General features: G+C 37.5%; 1 protein-coding gene across 1 annotated transcript in view; it reads left to right on the top strand.

The window, feature by feature from the left end:
- LOC139700349 (homeobox protein SIX2-like) overlaps positions 1–19,516 on the top strand; it is a 244,571-nt gene that overhangs the window by 34,354 nt on the left and 190,701 nt on the right. Inside the window, exons 3-4 of the mRNA XM_071598989.1 lie at positions 10,173–10,316; positions 17,369–17,532. Of these exons, the coding sequence (XP_071455090.1) occupies positions 10,173–10,316; positions 17,369–17,532 (308 nt within the window). The remainder of the gene's footprint in view (positions 1–10,172; positions 10,317–17,368; positions 17,533–19,516) is intronic.

The following is a 19,516-nucleotide window of genomic DNA, read 5'->3' as shown; positions in this document are numbered from 1 at the left end:
GGACGGACGATCGGCCAGTCAGTCCTCCGTCCTGCTTGTTCGCCTGTACTAACGTTTGAATGAAATTAAGTCAATAATGAGTCGTTATCTCCAGTCAATCACCATTCAACAAAATTTGTGACTTATGTAGGAGACACTCCAGCCACCTAAGATAATATAAATAAACTATTCCTTGTTCTTTGGCGGTTGGGAAAGTGGTGGATTACACATTACTCGCTGCAATGATAGAATTAAAGACGAGAGTAATATTTGAAGAAATCAAAAGCCCCACGCTGTCAATGAAATCCCTCTTTTGAAATGTAAAACATGATAGGCGATAAACTGGAAAATGTTTTGTCAGGAGCAATTCTAAGGGAATAAGAAACAACTCAAAATTTAACCCTCAATTTTTCCCATGCATGATAAATATGGACCACAGCAGAACAGAGATTTATTAATTGTCAAAGGCTCTTTTAAATTATCTCCTGCAAAACTTAATTGATTAACGTTTCTCGCGCATTCGAAATAAATTCGTTTAGAGTCTATTTAAAATACTACTACATTATTGAAGGGAATCGTTTGATATTTCATTTAACTAAGCACCCTAGACGCTTTATTAATTCGATGACAGATTACGAATTAATACGAACATTCTTAGTTAACTCAACTAAAATCCAATCCACCAAATTAGGAGCAGTTGGATCCTCCACTATTTTTTGAGAGAATTTCTATCTGCTGGAGAATTGATTAGGAATTATTCATGAAATTAAGAGGCAATGCCACGCGCAGAAACTGCACAGTTAGAATTGCAGTATAAATTGAGCATCCAGTGAAAGATCAGATGGAAGTTATCTGAATGAATCAGGATTTCAACGAATGGAAATTCTAAGCAGGGGATAATGAAACAGACTTCATGAGACTAAACACGCAGCTCCATTACAGAACTTGCCGAAATATATATGTACTTAAAAGTCAGCTAATTGTAATTATAATCTCAAAAGAATAAATACCAATTAGCATTTTTTTTATTTATGAATTAACTTTCAGTTTCTTCCTATATTTAATTACTCAGTTACTTGACTGAGGAACATTTAAAGTGTTTTATTCCAAATGTAAGAAAAAATGTTTACGAACTTAAATGCTTGACCTTGACTTTATTACCTAACTCTCGAGATATCGCATTCGACTCCCGGGTATCGATAGATTCTTAATTCAGATTTCCATCATTTTCGAACGGTTAAATCCCGTGGTTCCATATCTTTCTTTGACCTCCGAAACATTCGCCGATTTTTGAATTGATACGAAGAATTGGTCCCAGCGTTAGAGACTGCTTAACTTGATTGGTTTAAACTTTGAGTATTGCTTTGAGTAATCGGCATCCTTTCAGGAAGTCGAGCTACCCCATTATAACGTAGCTGGAGGACCTCAGTCCTAATTCGTTCTCTATGTGAGATTGGTCATTTCATTGGCAATAATAGCATGGAACAACTCGCGCTCCGGTGAAATTCTTACTCCTTATACATTTCGGATTTTGTTATTTAATTAAGCCTCATGAATACATATAAGGTCATTTATAATTTCACTGGTGAGAAAGTCTTCTTTAGATGAAGCCAAGAGATCCAGACATCTCCCCTTTCCACGGAGGAATCACATAAATACGTGGGCCAGCATCATGATGTGAATCTTCGCCCGTGTTTCTGGTATGGGTACATTATACATATGATGTTATCAAACGACGTCTCTCCTTTGCATTCACTCACCAGAGCGACGAAACGATATTACAAGGGTCTTTTGGTATCACTGCGTTATTCATCTGTTACTAAGGTGTCGTTCTTGATCGATATTATGCTGTTTATACAACACCATCGTCACTTTCCGTCACGCCAGCACGACCGAATCCTAGTAGTAGTTTTTATGGGGGGCGACCGACAGCTAAGGTCATTTGCGCAATTAAGGATGGATTGTAAGGAAGGGTGGAGAGAAACCCGGCGTCGGCCCTAGCTTGCTCTTAAAGAAAGGCGCCAAGGGGCCAAACAGTTTAACGTCCCATTCGACGGACGTCGTATTCACTCGAAGTGCTCTCCACAAAGTACCTCAAGTATGGATCGAGATACCACTGAAAAATCATTGTTGTCTCCAGGCTTTGAACCGGGTCCCTCTCGGAAGGAAGCCATTACGTCAGCCAACGCACCATTTCGATCCTGAAAATCTGATCGATTCCTGAAATTACATCGAGTTACCCTGAAATGTGTCTTCTTACACCCACTCTTTAAGAATTCTGAAAAAAATGTGCCATTGTCCTTGGCACATTTTTGACATCCTCTGCTACCACGGTACCCCTTCAGGCATTTTGCGAGTGGACTGACAAAAGAAAACAAGTTGAACAAAAGGTTGTGAAATTCTCATTGTAAAAGTGATAGAAGGAAATGAACGATACAATCTCTGACCGCAGCACGGAATTACATATTATGCATGCCGATTGTTAACATCCTTAGTGTCAGGTGTAGTAAGAGAGATGGAATATGCGGTGTAACTATGCCCGTTGGGTTTTCTCGTGCCAGTCGTTACGTTATGGGAAGCCAAACTCCCCGTCACGCCTACCTACATCGATTCGTGACTTCACATTGCCGCGCAAAGCAGTGGATAACCGCGGGAGTTGTCACGCATGTGATCGATTTTTGACTTCAAATCACCTTATCATGGAAGTAGAATCACGTTAAACACCATCATCTTCACAGTTGATGCAGTGTTTGATGAAACCATCTTCAAGCAATATTTAACAATTGGAGAAATTATTCTTATTGAATTGCCTTTATTAATGACTTTAGAAATTTCTCAATACTATATTAATAGCAATACTCCAAAACGATAAACGAAAATTGGGAATTCTTTTGACGCTGCTTACAAGCTCGAGCCGAAATAAATTGTCTCTAAATTGGAATATGCACGGCAGGTCGATAGGAGGGCGGCCACTCTGAAAACTAGCCCATCCGTGCATCAAACGTAGTCGTCAACGATAGGTAAGCGTAGATGTTGCTGGGCATGATGCACACAAAAATTGACTCACATTTGAGAGCACTTCTATGTAAAATTTCCGCATGAATGAATTTGTTGCGATACTCATTCCGTTACTAAGATCGATCCTTCTATGACAGCACACTTTCGTTGCATCCTGCCTTGCGTAAAGCAATACCTGCGGCATCTATGAAACTCGATGAATGAAAGAGTACGAAACTAAACGTTCGTCTTTATGGAGTGATTCATATTTACTGTTTATTAGCTGTGTAATTAGTGAGTAAACTTTTCTTCTTCATAATTTGGGCCATTCTGTCATTTACCCCACGCATGATCGGAGTGGTGAAATAAAGGTCACCTAGAAGATAATTCATTTGAATAGGCAGCCCTAGTTCTTTTCAATCGGTTGAATTTAGTGCATATAGCTCTCATTACGTCTTATTATCCACTGATTTGTTAATTAAAGCTGGCAAAATTTGTGACTATTTTATGAGGCATAGCTTGAACTATATAAATATAAGGTATTCAATTCCTAATCCTTAATAACCAATTTAAACTAAACGCGCATGCTTGGTGATGGATCAGCTCCTGTACCTGTGTCCCTGTGGACAGCGTGACACAGTGGTGGCTTTCAGGTAACAATTATTCGTAGGTTTTGGGAGCTTATTCTTTTTGATGTTTCCATTGAGTGAGATTTCATCTCGGAAATAATAAAACTCTTCAAACTGTTTCCGGGTTTCATCCATCCACGATATCTAACTGCGCGGATTTCCAAATCTTTCAACGATATCTTGGTTAAGTTTTGTTTTATTTAAAAAATTTCCGTCACTTCCGTAAGAAAGTCAATGTCGCTAATCTATATCGCAAAATTTACAATTCGGTGATACACAGTGAACATCGCATTCCGTTGTTCAAATTTAAGTATCGCACATCCCCAGCTCACCCACTCTTAGGCTTGCGTGTACATACACTCATACACACATTTTAATGTGGGCGGCTGGCTCGGAAGTGCGGCAGACGCTTGGTATGGGTGAGAACACGGCGCTATATAACGTGCTAATTGGATTCAGCATACTCGGAAAGGTTTCAGCAGCATGAAAGAGAGGCGATGGGAGCGAGATTAAATATGTTTGATAGCTAAACTGGTTTCGGTCGTGCGGGGGACGCCCTTGCGTTGTATGGCCGGCCACACGGGTAGGTTAGTATAGGCGTCCCCACCGTTCGCTTCATAAACTACGCAATTTCAAAAAGTCTGGGATGAATAAAAATATGTACACGGAGAAGGGAATGAGAAAAAATGGTGGTTATATATACTATCTCGGCCCTCGCTTCTCATTATCCGCGTTGACGCACTATTTTAATTGCGGTGGAATGATGATAGACGGGTTGCCCAACCGATGAGATAGCGCCCACCTGATTAACAGTCACCTGTTTATTTAAACAGCACCGGGAACTCAAAACTGACCATCAAGATTATAAAAGACAAGGAGAATGTGAGCATGGAGGTATTCGATTTGAGAGTCAAAGTAATTACACATTCTTGGAAGGACCCGAGCTGGTGGATGAGCATGATACGCGTCTCATTTAAGGTCATTTAATCTGCACGAAAGGCCGATCCGACTTTTCGCATATTTTCATTATATCAAATTTACGGAGTGTGGCCATCGGCATTCCACATCGGATGGAACTAAGACAAATGCAAAATGTAGGTCTCAAGGTGAAATTAAATATTCGCGAAGCATGGGCAATGTGGTATAAATTGTAGAAATTCATTTTAAATAAATAAATTTGGCATTTGCTTTTCCGTTGCCCTTTCACTGCAATGTACAACGCCTTTCGATGCTAGCGCATGATATTCAGGTACATTTTATGCCTGAAGATGCACGGAACGTAGATATAATGGAAAAGTATAAATCTAATAATTCGTGAAGCAATCACACCTCGAATCACTTCTGCAGTACAAGTAGTAATGCAGAAGTATTGATACCATAAATATTTTGAATGGTTTGGTGTTATCACTAATACATTCATTAAACGTAAAAATGGTAAATAAATACGAAGACAGTTTTTTATTAATATTATGCAATCATGAACGGATCCTCGTTCTAATAATCATAACTGTTCTGTAACCATCGAAGACAACATCAGACAACATTATCTTCAAACTAAAATTTTAATATAATTAATAGCATAGTTTGATAAGGAAGGGAGACTCAAGTCATAAATTCCTTACAGATGTTCTTTGTAATAGCTGATTTGCTGCTGTGCTGTAATTCAAATTGATTATACCCGATGATAAGTGTGTCGCAATACGACTAAATGTTAGGGACTTATAGTTAGCTACTTCAGGCGTAAATTTGTGGAGTATATTTCTTATTGAGGTACAAATACTTCGTTTTTCCGCAGACTCTATAAAACACGACTTAATACTAAGGTTTGAGACAAAACTTGGGTCGTTTTATCGCAAAACGTGTAAATACCGAATACTTATGCCTTCATTTTACGAAGAAAGTGAATATTTCACCAAAAATATTTTTTGTTATTTTAATTTTCTCTTCACATTCATAACTAACCTGGCTCAACACACAAAGAATTAAAAATCTTATAAAACGTGGTATGTTTTACTGCCTTCCGTTTTCGACCGCTAATGTACACCCATTGGAGCTCGTTTAACTATTTCCTTGAAGGAAAGATATTAAAAAGTATTCATTAAACGTTAATTTACATTTCCGATCCCATCAAATGGGTACTTTCAAAAATAATTTGCATTGACGCTGCGGTACTGTGTCATTCAAACCACCGTAATAAACTGGTAGTTTGGTTTGATAGGTTGGTGCCAATGCGTAATGTAAGCCTAGGGGAATGCGAAATTTACACAACGTGATAGGAGCCAGGTTAAAATGTTTTTAAAATATTTAAAAGACATAAAATCGTGTTTTCCACAGAATAATGAACCTATTTATTCAAATATTTTCACAATATTTTAATATCTGCAGTAGTAGCTACTGTGTGAATATATTCGACTAATTGCGCTATTCTATTGAACAACAAATTTTCTTGATTTTTAACATTTTTTTAGAATTTTTAACTTTCGTAATGATATCAGCAAAGTATCAGCATCAACCATTTACAAGATCAGGTTATAAGGCAGCTCCGATCCTTTCGCCACCTTCGCCACAGTTTGTGTGAAAGCGGAGCTGGGCAAGGTCAGCGGAAAACGGACGCGGACCTAATCGTCATTAGTAGATCGCTCTACCCTGCTCCATATGCCATCTGTATTTTCAAATTTCGTATACATTTGTGAGTATGGTCGACCGTGGGTACCCTCATGCTCTTGATATTATAAATTCAATACATTTTTTATCCCCTTGTCGTATAAAGCGTGAAAAATATCGATCAATTTCCGAGTTACGTCACCGTTCTTCACCTGTATAAACGGTATCAAATTTTTTCAGCCTTCGCTCAATCCCTATCTCCCATGGTAATGACAGTATTCATGAACATCCTCTCATTTCCTCGAAAGGAAGCCGAAGTCAAGTCGTAAAAGTGCTCTAATAGAGGCAGTCGTTTCCACCATTATTTCTCCACCATTTCAATTCGTCCTCAATGAGACGTTTGCCGAAGTTAACCGTTTTTATAGCAACTCTCTTGCTCCTCCAAAGTCAGTGTGTAAGAAAATAGGAAATCCAGGAGACAGGGAGAGAAAGAGAAAGAGAGGAAGAGTGGAATTGAAAATCGGGAAGGACGAAATAATGGAGGAGATAATGGGAGATGGCGGAGGGAGAGTGGGGATCTGGCGGTGAGGAGTTTTAGGGGTGGTTGTGGAGGGGAAGGGTGAGGAGGAGATTTGGGGGAGGAGAGGTTTGGGGCCTGGGAGGGGGTGACATTTTGCGAGGAACGCAGCAGCCACGGGGGGGGGACGAAGAGAGGGTTTTTGGGGTTTAGCGAGCGATAGAGTAGGATGGGCGGGGTGGACACTTTAACGGGAAATGAAAAGTTTCCGGCGCATGATCCCAGCGATGGGTTTTTGTCCCGTCGCATCAAAAAGCTGGCTGGCTGACTCTTGCCCGGCCCTGCCCGGTTCTCCGGCCCCTCCTCCTCACCATAACGTTTGCCCTGTTCTCCTCCCCCTCCCACTCCCACCAACCGTACCACCCCTTAAAACTCGCAGACATGGCTTTCGGAGTCCGAAATTACGTTTCACGGTATCCGGGTGAGTTTTGGCAAGGCGCTGCCTGCGGCGGGGGTTATGGAGCATGGGAGACGCGGCTGAGTGTTTTCCGGGGAGGGGGAGAGAGCGTATGAGGGTGGGTGAAGGGAGGAAGGAGTTTAAAGCGTACGTAGGATGGGATAATAGGAGTGTAAGAGTGTTTCACGCATCGCCTGTGTAATAGTCCTTTGGTTACAAAAACCCTTTCTTCTCTCCCCTCTCCCATCCCCGCCCTCTTCAACCTAAATAAACATTCCCTTCCTCCCTTCGTATCTCTCTCTCATTCCGTTCCCCTTTCCGATTCCAAATCCCCCTCCCTCGACGCGATTCCCATCTCCATCTAATACTTCCTCAATCTGTCCTTCAAGTCCTCTTCGTGGGTGAATGACGCGGGGTGAATGGGCACCAGCATCAAGGATATCCTGATGCCAAGTATCCAGGGTGGATATTTGTGCGCTCATGTGAAATCTCTTGTCGGAAAATATGGACGCGCATTAAAAGAAAAACAGTAAAAAGAATTTAATGACAATGTGTCATTACTAAAAACTCTGGAAAAGTAATTACCAAGGATTTAACTCAGTGATATCCACCCATTTGAAAATGTTACGCCTGACACCACTCAGTTTATTTCATTCGAAATTAAAGTTTGGAGAGCTGTAGGTTTTATTGAGCTGTTTTGCGATCAAGGGACCGAGCGAAATATGGTTTCTTGAAAACCTGCAGTCATTTTCCAGTCTATAAGGAAAAAATATGCATGACTAACTTTTATTCGTATTGGCGACGCATGTCTTAGTCTGCAGGGAACGTTTCTTAAGCTGAACTTAAATATGCATTACTATTGTTATCATTTTATTCAATTATTTAGTCATTTATGAATTTCCTCCATTATTACAACAAGCAAGGCAAATAGAAAAATATGGTGACTCTTATGACCTAGTGTTTGTACTGCTAACATCAGGGGCTTATTTTATTTGACTTCAAGAGGATTAACGCCCATACAATACAATACCTGTTACTTTGTATGCACGGTAATTCTTCATAGCATCGTGCTCATTTCAATCCCTCAAAATATCGCAGCCTAAGAGGACGACTCGATAACTTGCTAAATTGTCTGATAACTGGCAAAAGCACTCAGCCAGACATCGAGGGATCTGGGTTCGAAGCAATGTCAAGCCGAACGATTTTTACATCATCACACTCTAAAATGTCTGCATTTTGAGGAGTAATGTGTTGAACTTTACAGAAAAATAACTTGTATCAAAACATCTCAAAATTTCCCCAACAAATTAAATTAATTATGTATATCACATTAATTAACTATATTTTTAAAAATTTCTCGGTATAATAAATAAATTCAAGCTCTCTTTACACCTCTATTTTACTCTCAATATATCTTGAAAGATAGGGGTTAAATTTTGGTTGATATCATTGAAATACTTCTATTGAATAACTCTTTAAGTATCTTGCATTTTTTTATCCTACACCCTTCCATACACGTATAAAACCCCTGCCACAATAATCTGGGGAGGTTTCAAGCATTATGCCCTCGCTAGATGGAGCCGCAGAGGGAATAATATTTTACGCATCATTCCTCTGGCTATTCCTCGGCTTGCCTCTTCGAGCGTCTCAAGCGAGAAGTGAAAGTTGAACTATGTTGAAAAGTTATCCTTTCGTGTATCGCATATGATTATATATGACGGACTGCTCGTTTAATTAGAAATGAGAATAGATGAGTCGTTCCAAAGAATAATTTTAAAGATTGGTTTCCAAAATATAATAGCTTTCTACTGCCAGCGAGAGACAAATTTTCAACTACTGAGGGGTTTGATATATGTATATAAAGCATGCAGACAATAGATTTTCCATCAACTTCAAGTTTATATGTTTCAGCCAGTTCCAAACAGACAGCTTCAGTTAAGCATTTTCGAAGTATGGATATGTAAAAAAATATAAAAAAGGTAAAAGGATGGCGAAAAATGTGGTTCGTTTGCTTTTATAATAGCCATAAATTTGCAGATGTGGTAAGAATTAAATCTCGACGTTCCTCCTCCATTAAATGTCAGGTCAACTTTTCTCATTCGGACCGTAAGGAAATGGCCAAAAGTTACGTTATCCCTTTCGTGAAACTAATCTTTTGTGAAGATAATAAAATAAAGTAGGAATTTCCTTCCAGTACAATTTTTGAAGCATAATATCTCTCGTTTTCTAATTAAAATCTAAGTTTTGGAGCAAAATAAAATTTAAAAAGTAGAATCACTCCCGTCTTCTTGTCATAAAGCTATCCTTTTTATTTCTGAAACAATTCCTTATTTATTTCAGTATGTAATTAGGAGAATCACCTTATTTTGAAGCAAATCTTCTCACCATGCCACATCACCATACGTGCACGCACACGCGTTGAATTACAATGACACTCCTGGCAAAGATACCCAACACTCCCTAGCTTTATCGTCGCTCAGATATATCTGCGCCGACTTATCTTCCATCACTTCAACAAACAATCCGTTTTATACACACTGGGGTATTTATCAAGGATCTCTTTTTAATTTGCAACCACAATAAAACCTAATTTGAGCTCCAAAAAATTACGATTGAAGGTCCAAGCCGTCGGTATTATTTTCATGAAGAACAATTTCCATTTAAATGAATGCTCATTATAAGAGCTGGTAAAAAAGCAACCCTTTCTCACTCCACTACGACAGATCTCAGCTCATAAAGTGGGTGTAGGCATCATAACCCTGAAGGCAATGACTCTTTTACACAACATACTGATATAAGTTGAGCTTTATTTAGGAATAAAATACCCTCAGCAATCGGATCAGCTAAAGCTTACATATAAATGTTTATAATGATGTTCACTACAACATATGAATATGAAGCTCCTAACCCATGAGTGCTACTTTTTTGCAGTCAACATTTAAATCTCTCTTCCTTCTCTGACGTAAGAAATATATCTTCCGTGTTCCAGGCGATGTGGCTGGAGGCCCACTACGCGGAGGCGGAGAGACTCCGGGGTAGGCCCCTGGGTCCAGTGGACAAGTACCGAGTTCGGAAGAAGCATCCCCTCCCGCGGACAATATGGGACGGAGAACAGAGGACGCATTGCTTCAAGGTAAGTAAGGTCCGAAATTTAGCAATCTCTCAATGTCTGTCATAGAAATAGGATTGTTTGTTTGCTAAACAGATAAAGGAGCAGAAACCGTTAACAGTACACTTAAATTTTCTTTGATTTTATTTATTTTCGCGATCACTGCTTCAATACTCATTACAAGCACTAAGCGTTTATTTGAAGGCAATCGATATGCCCCACAAATCCCATTCTCTCATAGATGTGAGTTCCTATTCTGATCTGGAAAATAGAAAAATCAAAATATATTTTCACACTAGAAGACGATTTATATTCGCAATAGAAGCGAGAATTAAAGCCTTAGATTACTCATTGTAACTACAATCAACTTATCATGTCGCACCATAGCCAACCTTAAGGCTAGTTGCTTTTGTTTGCGATATATCTTGTTGAACCCAAAAATAATTAGTTCTGCATTTAATAAACTGAGAACGATGACTTAATTATATTACCCTATTAAAAATAATAAGATCACTCGATTGCCTGCGAGGCTTTATGATGTCAATGACTGCTGCCAAAACTTTAACGACAAGAGCTGTAAAACTATATTGGCCTCCCATAAAAAGTTGCCTTTTTCAATTGACTGCTAAATACGAGAACAATACACTTCCCTCTCCTTGTTTTACGGTTAAATACTGAATTTATTAATGAAATTAATCACGGAGGTGTAATTTAATATGAACATGCACATTCCATGGTTACATTGTGTTTACTTAAGGAAGACCGAAGCTATTTTACATGCGAATGAATCCCAAAATTTAGTCTTAAATCCTAAATGTATATCTAAATGAATCTATTTAAAAATGTAATTAATTTTCTGAGTCATCACTATTTCCCTCTTTCTTATCCTCTCTTGCCCTGACTTGAAACGTGTCTTGCCAATTATACGCTTGATTATGATCCTAGGTGTTAAAAACAAAGGTCACGGAATTAATGAATTCACGGTGAATTTAAACGAGCAGTATACACTAGTTGTATGCTGGAGAAATCCACAAGGTTAACCCAATTAATGCTCCAAATTAAGATAAATGATGACCATGAAGTTTAAGTTGTTCGTCTCAAAAGAATATTCTTTAATTTTTTCTCACGGATTCTAAGGATAGGCTTCCAAATTAGTCTACAACCTTAAGTGTACAACGTTGGAATTGTTGAAAAGTAATCCTTACCGTCAGTAAGTATGATTTATAGGTCTTCATAATAGAATCAACTAATTAAAAAGTGGTAAATCTCATGTTAATGGCTTTAATCTCGGTTTATATCAGATACCATCGGAGTACCCTTCTCAATATCGTTATTTTGATAATTGCTGATAGTAAATGAGCAATTTTTTATTTATAATTCAGTTAAAAAGGATTACCAAAACTTGATTAGTTTATCTATCCATTTATTAACTTTATTGTTTACCCATGGCGATGAAATTTAAAACTAAAATGCAATGCTTCATCTCAATTAGAGTTTCCAAATAAATACGAGGGTAGTTATAAAGGCTCTCGGAATCACCGTCAGATGTCAGCGCTAGCGCAACGATTTTCCCGCGTAGTAATAGGTAATCCTTTATGAGTAAACACGCAACGCGTCAATGCTCTGGAAAGAGATCAGTGGTGCGCACGCCACTTTGATGTTGTTATCGCGTAGTGATTTGTGAAGATGGAAAAAATTTAGATTTGAGCAGTGATTAAATTCTTCGTAAAGAAAATACGAAAGTGAAGGAAATTCGTGCCGACCTTTAGGACACTCTGGGGGACTCTGGTCCTTCATATTCCAATGCTGCCAAGTGGAAAAACGAGTTTAAGTATGTTCGGGACAGCTTAGATGATGATCCTTGAAGTGATCAATCAAAATGTGCACGTAGCTTTTGATAAAATGGCATATATTCTGGAGTAATATCGTGGAATTCGAGCGTTAGATTGAAAAAATGATTACAATATTCCACTAGATATTGATTTAATCCAGGACAGGTTTCGATGTACTATATCATCTTCAGGTGTAAACTTCATTTTGCACTTGAACAATGTGGTACATCGAAACCAGTCGTGGGTTAAATCAATATAAAAGTATTTGTGAAGTATTAGTATGAAAGTATATACTCGTATATTAAGGAGATAACAGTTATTAGTATAGGAGTGAAAGTGTTATCATTTGTTCATTATTAGATGTTGATTAATAAAGGAAAAATATATTCAAGAATAGAAGTAATTTGATTACATGACTATTAAATAAGCAAGTATTTAGTAATTATTTTACTATTGATTTATTGCACTTTAATAAGGAAATTCCACATTTGGAAATTGATTGCATTTTTGGCCCTCACAAGCAACTTATTTCATATGAAATATTATTTAAACTCGTCCACATGTCCAGCTATTCACGTCTCCCCATTCTGTCACATATTTAGCAACTTTTTCTCTTCGGCTTCTATCAACTCAATCTAGTTCAAAAGTGGAACTTCATTAGGTTAGGTCCTCCTCCGGAAAGTTTCATTGTTTAATTAACGGTTGGCTAGTCATCATCTGTTACTACTTTAAATCATTCTTCTTCGGTGATTAATAGAGTCAATTTAATTTTTAATCATCACGTGATGGCACACAGTGAAGAGTTTGTCTGCTGGTTAAAAAAAGAGGTAACGAACCTTAGGGTAGCCAGCACACTACTGGATGACTCAATTTGAGTTCGTTCCTAGAGGCTTGATGCGTGACGTCTCTCGGGATGGTGCGCATCAACTAGAGACAACACAGATTGATTTGTGCAAAAGGAAACGTTTGCACGTATCACAAATCTGTTATTTCTTATTTTAGCGTTGCATAAAAAGATAACCAAGAAGATAAAATAGGTGGATTAGACTTTTTCGGAGTTTAATGATGTTAATATGCACTCAACAAAAGGCATTGGATCATTAAATTCATTCCACTTTGAGAGCGATCCTTTTCCCTCGGAGATGGTGACTCAAACAGTAGCTAAATTAATAGTGAGACTTAAAAAAATCACTTCAACTTGTACGAGTCAATGAGTGTAGTAGCCATGACGAATAGCTCTCCTTACGATTCTTTCGGCGAGGCGAAACGGAAATGATTCCCATCCGTATGATGCCGGTCGAACACCTCTTGAAAAAGTTTTTATTGGCCGTTTCCGATGGAATCGACACCGGGATCATTATCTAAGTGGCCAAATTAAGGCAAAGGGCACGGCAGAATGATAGCTCCCACCGGTGTAGTCTCCGGTAGAAGACGAAAACTATTTCAGGTGAATTTAAAAGAGATAATGAATATCCCAACCTTTGTTTGGAGTAGTTATTTGATCAGTATCGAATTTTGCTGAGAAGTTTTTGTTAATTATTTTCCTTTCAATAATCCCCCCTTTATCTCTCTCTCTCTCTCTCTCTCTCTCTCTCTCTCTATATATATATATATATATATATATATATATATATATATATATATATAATTCTCTCTTTCTTTTAGAAGCTATATATCTGTTATTTTCTCAACCGCCATTTTGCGTTTAACTTCGGTCGATGAGTTTCCTAATTTAACTTGGAAATGTATCGCTACGCTGTACTATTTCTCCATATTAAAAATTATCACCATGTTCATCTATCGTACATATTCTGTTTAATTATATGCCTGCAAATATAATGTTTACCAAAAATTAACTTCATGCTATATCTTCTCCAATTCCCTGCTGGTGTCGAAGCTAACCATCACCCTTCCCCTTTCTACGGTTCCATTCTCTACTCTTCACTTTCCGACGCCCTGAACATTACTTTCATCACCACGCAACGTTAAAGCTTCCTGCTGCCTTTTACATCTCCTTCGAGTTAACAGATTGATTAGTTCTACTTTAACGCATTCTTTGGTGTGTGCATTACTCTGCGAGTTGCCACGAGGCCGTGTGGTAGGGCGGGGTTTTTGGCCCTGGGCTTTTATTAACCACTTGTAAGTAAATTTAGACCGTTCGTTAAAATTGCGAGAGATGGACAAATAGGCATTTTTTGCGCTCAAAATTCTTTTTTTCAAAATCCCTCCTATGTTCTTTTTGATCGCGAATTGTGCGATGGAAGAAAGATCCTTGGAGAAATCTCAGCCCATAACAGAATATTTCAAATCAGTGCTGGATTGCACTAATTTTGTTTTAACAGGGGATTAATAAGTTACTGATATGGTGTTGGCTTTAGACTATTCCCTCAGTGTCAAAAATGAATTTTAGTATTCATCAGTAAACAATATTAGTATCTCTTGATCACTTTGTCTCGGGAGGGATGATAATCTTAGTTTTTTCCGAAAATTCCATCAGAGAAGCTTTTGATAATTTTCAAGACTATAGAAGCCAAGGGGAAATATGCCTTAAAATTCCCATCGAACGAGCATTCTGGAATTCTTTTCTTTCAAAAAACTTAATTCGGTGCTAGAAAATTTATTATCTCCTGATGCTACGCTTCGTGAATTTCAGGAATTGAAAGCCAATACGGCCTATGAATAAAGTATACCTTCGATATAATACGAGTAATAAACCAATAGTAGAAGGGTAAATGAAAAAAATATCATTATTATTCATCCGAGACAAGGTAATCACCCATATCAATTCCTGGAGTAAATTCAAATCAGTCTTTTCAAATTCTAAAATATCTAATGAAGACAATAATTTCTGAAGTAATCCTTGGTAGCATTTATGAGTTAATTATATAGTTTTATTATAAATATATAGTCATTACAAAGGGAGTCAGTTGTAAATTAGCTAACTCTTTATTTTAATTCCTCATTGGCATTTTAATTATGCTCTAACTGAAGTATGCTTTTATTAAATATGCATATACTTGTTGCATTATGAGTGTCATAGTAGTTTAAAATTACTCAGAAGGATATCTATATAAAACCTATTTCCTAGAATATATCATTATATAACTAGATTTCAATAAAGGGGATTAATTGATATATAATAGTCGATTGCCATTTTAAAAGATAAAAATATCAATATTTAGTGCTGTTTTTTGGAGAAATATTTCAGATTATGGATATTTTTTTAAATAAAATCCGAATAGTTTCCTTAAACGAGGCTTTTTTCTGCTTGGTAGTCAGAGGGTTAGTATTCAACGAGAGCAAAGTTTTCCGCAATTGCAGCAGTATTCATTCGTAAATAGTATACTAACTAAAACAATATGAACAACTGGTGGAATTTATAATTTACCTTACTGTTTGTTTCATGGAGTAAAAATATTTCCGTTGAAATGTTTTACTACAGTCAAAGTCATGTCTTATATTTGTGTATATATCTGTATATATATCTTGGATATAAATATCTGTCGTCTTTTATTTCTATTCCTGGCATAGATTCTTTCCCATTGTTTTGCGAGAGGTCGTTAGAAATCCATTAATATTGATAAAAAATTGATAATATCGATAAAGCAAATGAGGTCCTTGTTTTGTCGTCAGGTGCTGTCGACCGAGCAAGGATCCTCTCTCAAGCAAAACAGAATAATGGTGAGTTTGTACATGGATTCTAATAACTGTTCCAGGAACCCCCTAATTGTATTATACATCCATTCATTTATTAAGAACGCTCAGGAGGAAGAAAACATCATGATGCGCAGAATTAAGTAACATTTGGAAACAATTTAAATTCAACTTTTGACATAAATTTTGCTGAATTAAACTGAATAGCTTACATGCATACATGCTGATCGTATTGAACGATAGAATTCGACTTAGGTATACAGTGATTCAATAGTGATGGAAATATTAAGTCCGAAAGACAAATATTTCACGTAGCGAAAAAAAATTTGCGTTAAATAATATGATATTTTGTTATAATTTGGTGAAAGTTCAAATCAAAGCAGGCGATCAATTTTTGTTGGGTGAGAGAGAACAATAGTTTAAAAAACAAAGAAAGGGAACGTACTAATAATTATATAGCATCTTATGAGAATTTAAAAGAAACTATAGAAAAAAGTCATTACAAAGCTTTGCATGATATAGGGGTTCTTATAAAATAGAATATATCTTCACCGGCGATTAATCGGAATAAATTTTACTTATCAATAATCGTAACTCAGAACAATTTTTGACCTTAATGATACATTTGAATTTATTTTACGCAAAGCTTTTCTTGAATACATTTCTGATTTCTTCCAGACTTATTTTGAGTGAAATGAAGAAGGCAACAAAAATCGGAAACCAAGCATCCGTGAAGGATTATGATAATCTTGAGACAATGTTCACTAGGCTATTGTATCACTTGGGTTACCTCGATAATGAAGCAGTAAAGGATATATGTGTACAGCTGAGACTCTAATTTTTGACAATCTTTTGTTATAAATATATTCCTACATGATTCAAAGATAAAAGATATCTAAGGTTTCATTTCAAAAATCGTGGATCATCTGTATATTTCTTCTTAAATGATTAGAGAGGTAAAGTAATTTATTAGAATAAATAAATAGAGATATTCCAAATTTTCGAAAATACTTGTCAATTACAAATAGGTATTGTATGACTTTCCCCATATCCTATCAAATTCAATTGGATTAAACTTAAACGCGACTGGATTAAACAGGAGGTTTTTGGGACGTAAAATAAGGTAAAAATGTATTCTCAAAATATCATTAATTTTTTTTCTCATAAATCCGGAACAATCATCATTGTTCCATCCCAGCCAATCAGATTTACGTTGGTAGCGTAAATTTTATGAATTAAATGGCCAGATACAGCAAACAGTGATTTTAATTGAAGCAGTCAAGTATCAAGCATCCAGATTTTAAATATTTTTGTGAACCTCCGAAGGATTTTCAAGCATGCCCGTCCATAATATCGCTTATTCGATTTGAAAAATGGTCATGTTTTTATCCAGAAATAATATATAGCGTCCATCTGATGAAATAAAATTTTAAAAATTTTGTTATTTTTTGTTTTTATTTAGATATTCATTACCTATGCATACTAATACCATCTGTGTATATTTATTGGTCTGAGTGAGTAATAGGGAGCCTTCACTATGCCTTCAAAAGAATATCTAAATCCCAAATCTTCCCATTCTCATTTCGGCAGGAGCGCACGCGGTCACTTCTGCGGGAGTGGTACCTTCAGGACCCGTACCCGAATCCGGGGAAGAAACGGGAGCTCGCTGCTGCTACGGGACTCACACCCACGCAAGTCGGCAATTGGTTCAAGAATCGCCGGCAGAGAGACCGGGCGGCGGCCGCAAAGAACCGGTAAGGGATGAGATAATTATTTTTTCCGATAAATTTACGACGCTATATGTTTTCCTTCGCACTTCGACGGACATGACATCAAATTATCAACAGTAGTATCAACTTATAATTAGATACATAGGCTGTTATTTTATTTCAATAGCAAATTTATCATATCAACATCGTCTTCGCCCAGAAAAAACATCTGTATCAGGTGCTCTTAAACGTCACCTCAACCGCTTTCCACGAGAAACGTTTACAAGGTTGAATATGCCTTAGAAGTCTAAATTTGATTAGCGTGACCGATTTAATGAGGCCCTACGGAAAGCCTCCTTATACTGTACATACAACTATTAGCTATTGCCATATGTTATAAACCAATGCATGTGAGTTAGTAAGAATCCTAATCAAAGATCGAAAAATCATGAGCTGAAAAATTATTAAATTAAAGCGTTATAATTTTCCTTCGATTGGTCAAAATACTTAATAACTTTAGGCTGAAACTTTTGATGGTCTCATTATGTTAAAATCGACGAAACAGAAGTGCTGACGATATGTGAATAGGCGGACAGCTTTTTATGGATGTTTAGATGGTATATCTGTCCGGGACTATATAAACAAAAAGAACCGCCATGTTTTCTCGAACGATTTATAGCACCACACAAGAATACAAATTTTCTGGATAATGTGTAATCCATTTGCATTTTTCAAATTGTGTTATTAAAATAGAATAAAATACAGGTTTAAAAGAAAAGCATACAGGAATAAACATGCAATATATCGACAAATATATACACTTCCAATTCTAATTATCTCCCACGCGATTGCTGTCATGTCTATTATGATCTCTAATAGTTAGAGGAGGACACGGCATTTTAAATGCGCCCGTTCCATCGGAGCCCGAAGTAACCGAAGAGGATCCGTAAAATGTTCGATAACTCATTCCTATCCCGGTCACCCCTTCTGTCCACGCCGTCGTCATAAATAGGCGGCGTTTAACTCCGAAAAAATTCACACCGAAGAGTCCGACGGTCCCCTTTCTCTCAAAATCCCACCCAGCCATTCCGAATGTGCCAATCCCTTCAGCGCAGAGGGAAGGATTACAGTGGGCCAAGGGCCAGTCGGTCGACCTCCCCGACTCAAAAAGTATTCCGTTTTGTAAGAGTGCAATAGGGTGGTTGAACCTGAGAGTTTCCCAGAATATCCCGGAAGTCAGGGCGGACCGTGATGTTTGTCGGTGGGACGAAGAGGATGGCTCGAGAGGAAGAGAGAGAGGGAGGGAGTCGTCATTAAAGGATTTCGCTTTAAAGGAGCGGGCGAGGAGAGGTGCTCGACGGAGAAAAGATCCTTCTCCTTGCTCGCGCCCCATTAAAGGGGTGAGCGGAGTCGAGCAGGTGCGAAGTTTAAATGTGTGCAGCCCCAAGGATTTGCGTATATGCACGTATGTCTGTTTCTGTGTGCTTGCGAGAGTGTGCGTGTATGTGTGTGCACATATTATATATATATATATATATATATATATATATATATGCATATATTGAGATAGCTATATTTACAAAAATTATATATATATATATATATATGCATATATTGAGATAGCTATATTTACAAATATTATATATATATATATATATACATTTATATGACCACGCATACTGATAAATATTTCTAAGGGCACAAGTACTTCCTGTTTCGGAGAAGGGGTATTTGCTGGAGGTGGGATGAAGGAGGCTAGGGTGTGAGGGTAGGATGCGATTAGGAGTTTTCCACAACAAAGGGGACTCCCCGAGGTGCTGCAAAGGTTTAGGGTGGGCGCTCTTAGGGACTTGAAAAACTATTTTTCACCACCTTTAGGTAAAATCCTTCGAATGCCACGCATTTCTTGGAAAAGATCCCACGAGAATTTCCTCAGAATGGTTTAATTTTTCAGGATTTCTATCCCCCGAGTGCCCTTGGAGGAAGCTAAGAAGCTGATCAAGCGAAATAATTGGATAGAGACTTTGGT

The sequence above is a fragment of the Hetaerina americana genome, unplaced genomic scaffold (assembly GCF_022747635.1).
Source record: "Hetaerina americana unplaced genomic scaffold, ioHetAmer1.1.p SCAF_10, whole genome shotgun sequence".
Lineage (NCBI taxonomy): Eukaryota > Metazoa > Arthropoda > Insecta > Odonata > Calopterygidae > Hetaerina > Hetaerina americana.
The sequence above is the reverse complement of the archived record's forward strand: the minus strand, read 5'-3'. Positions and strand labels throughout refer to the sequence as shown.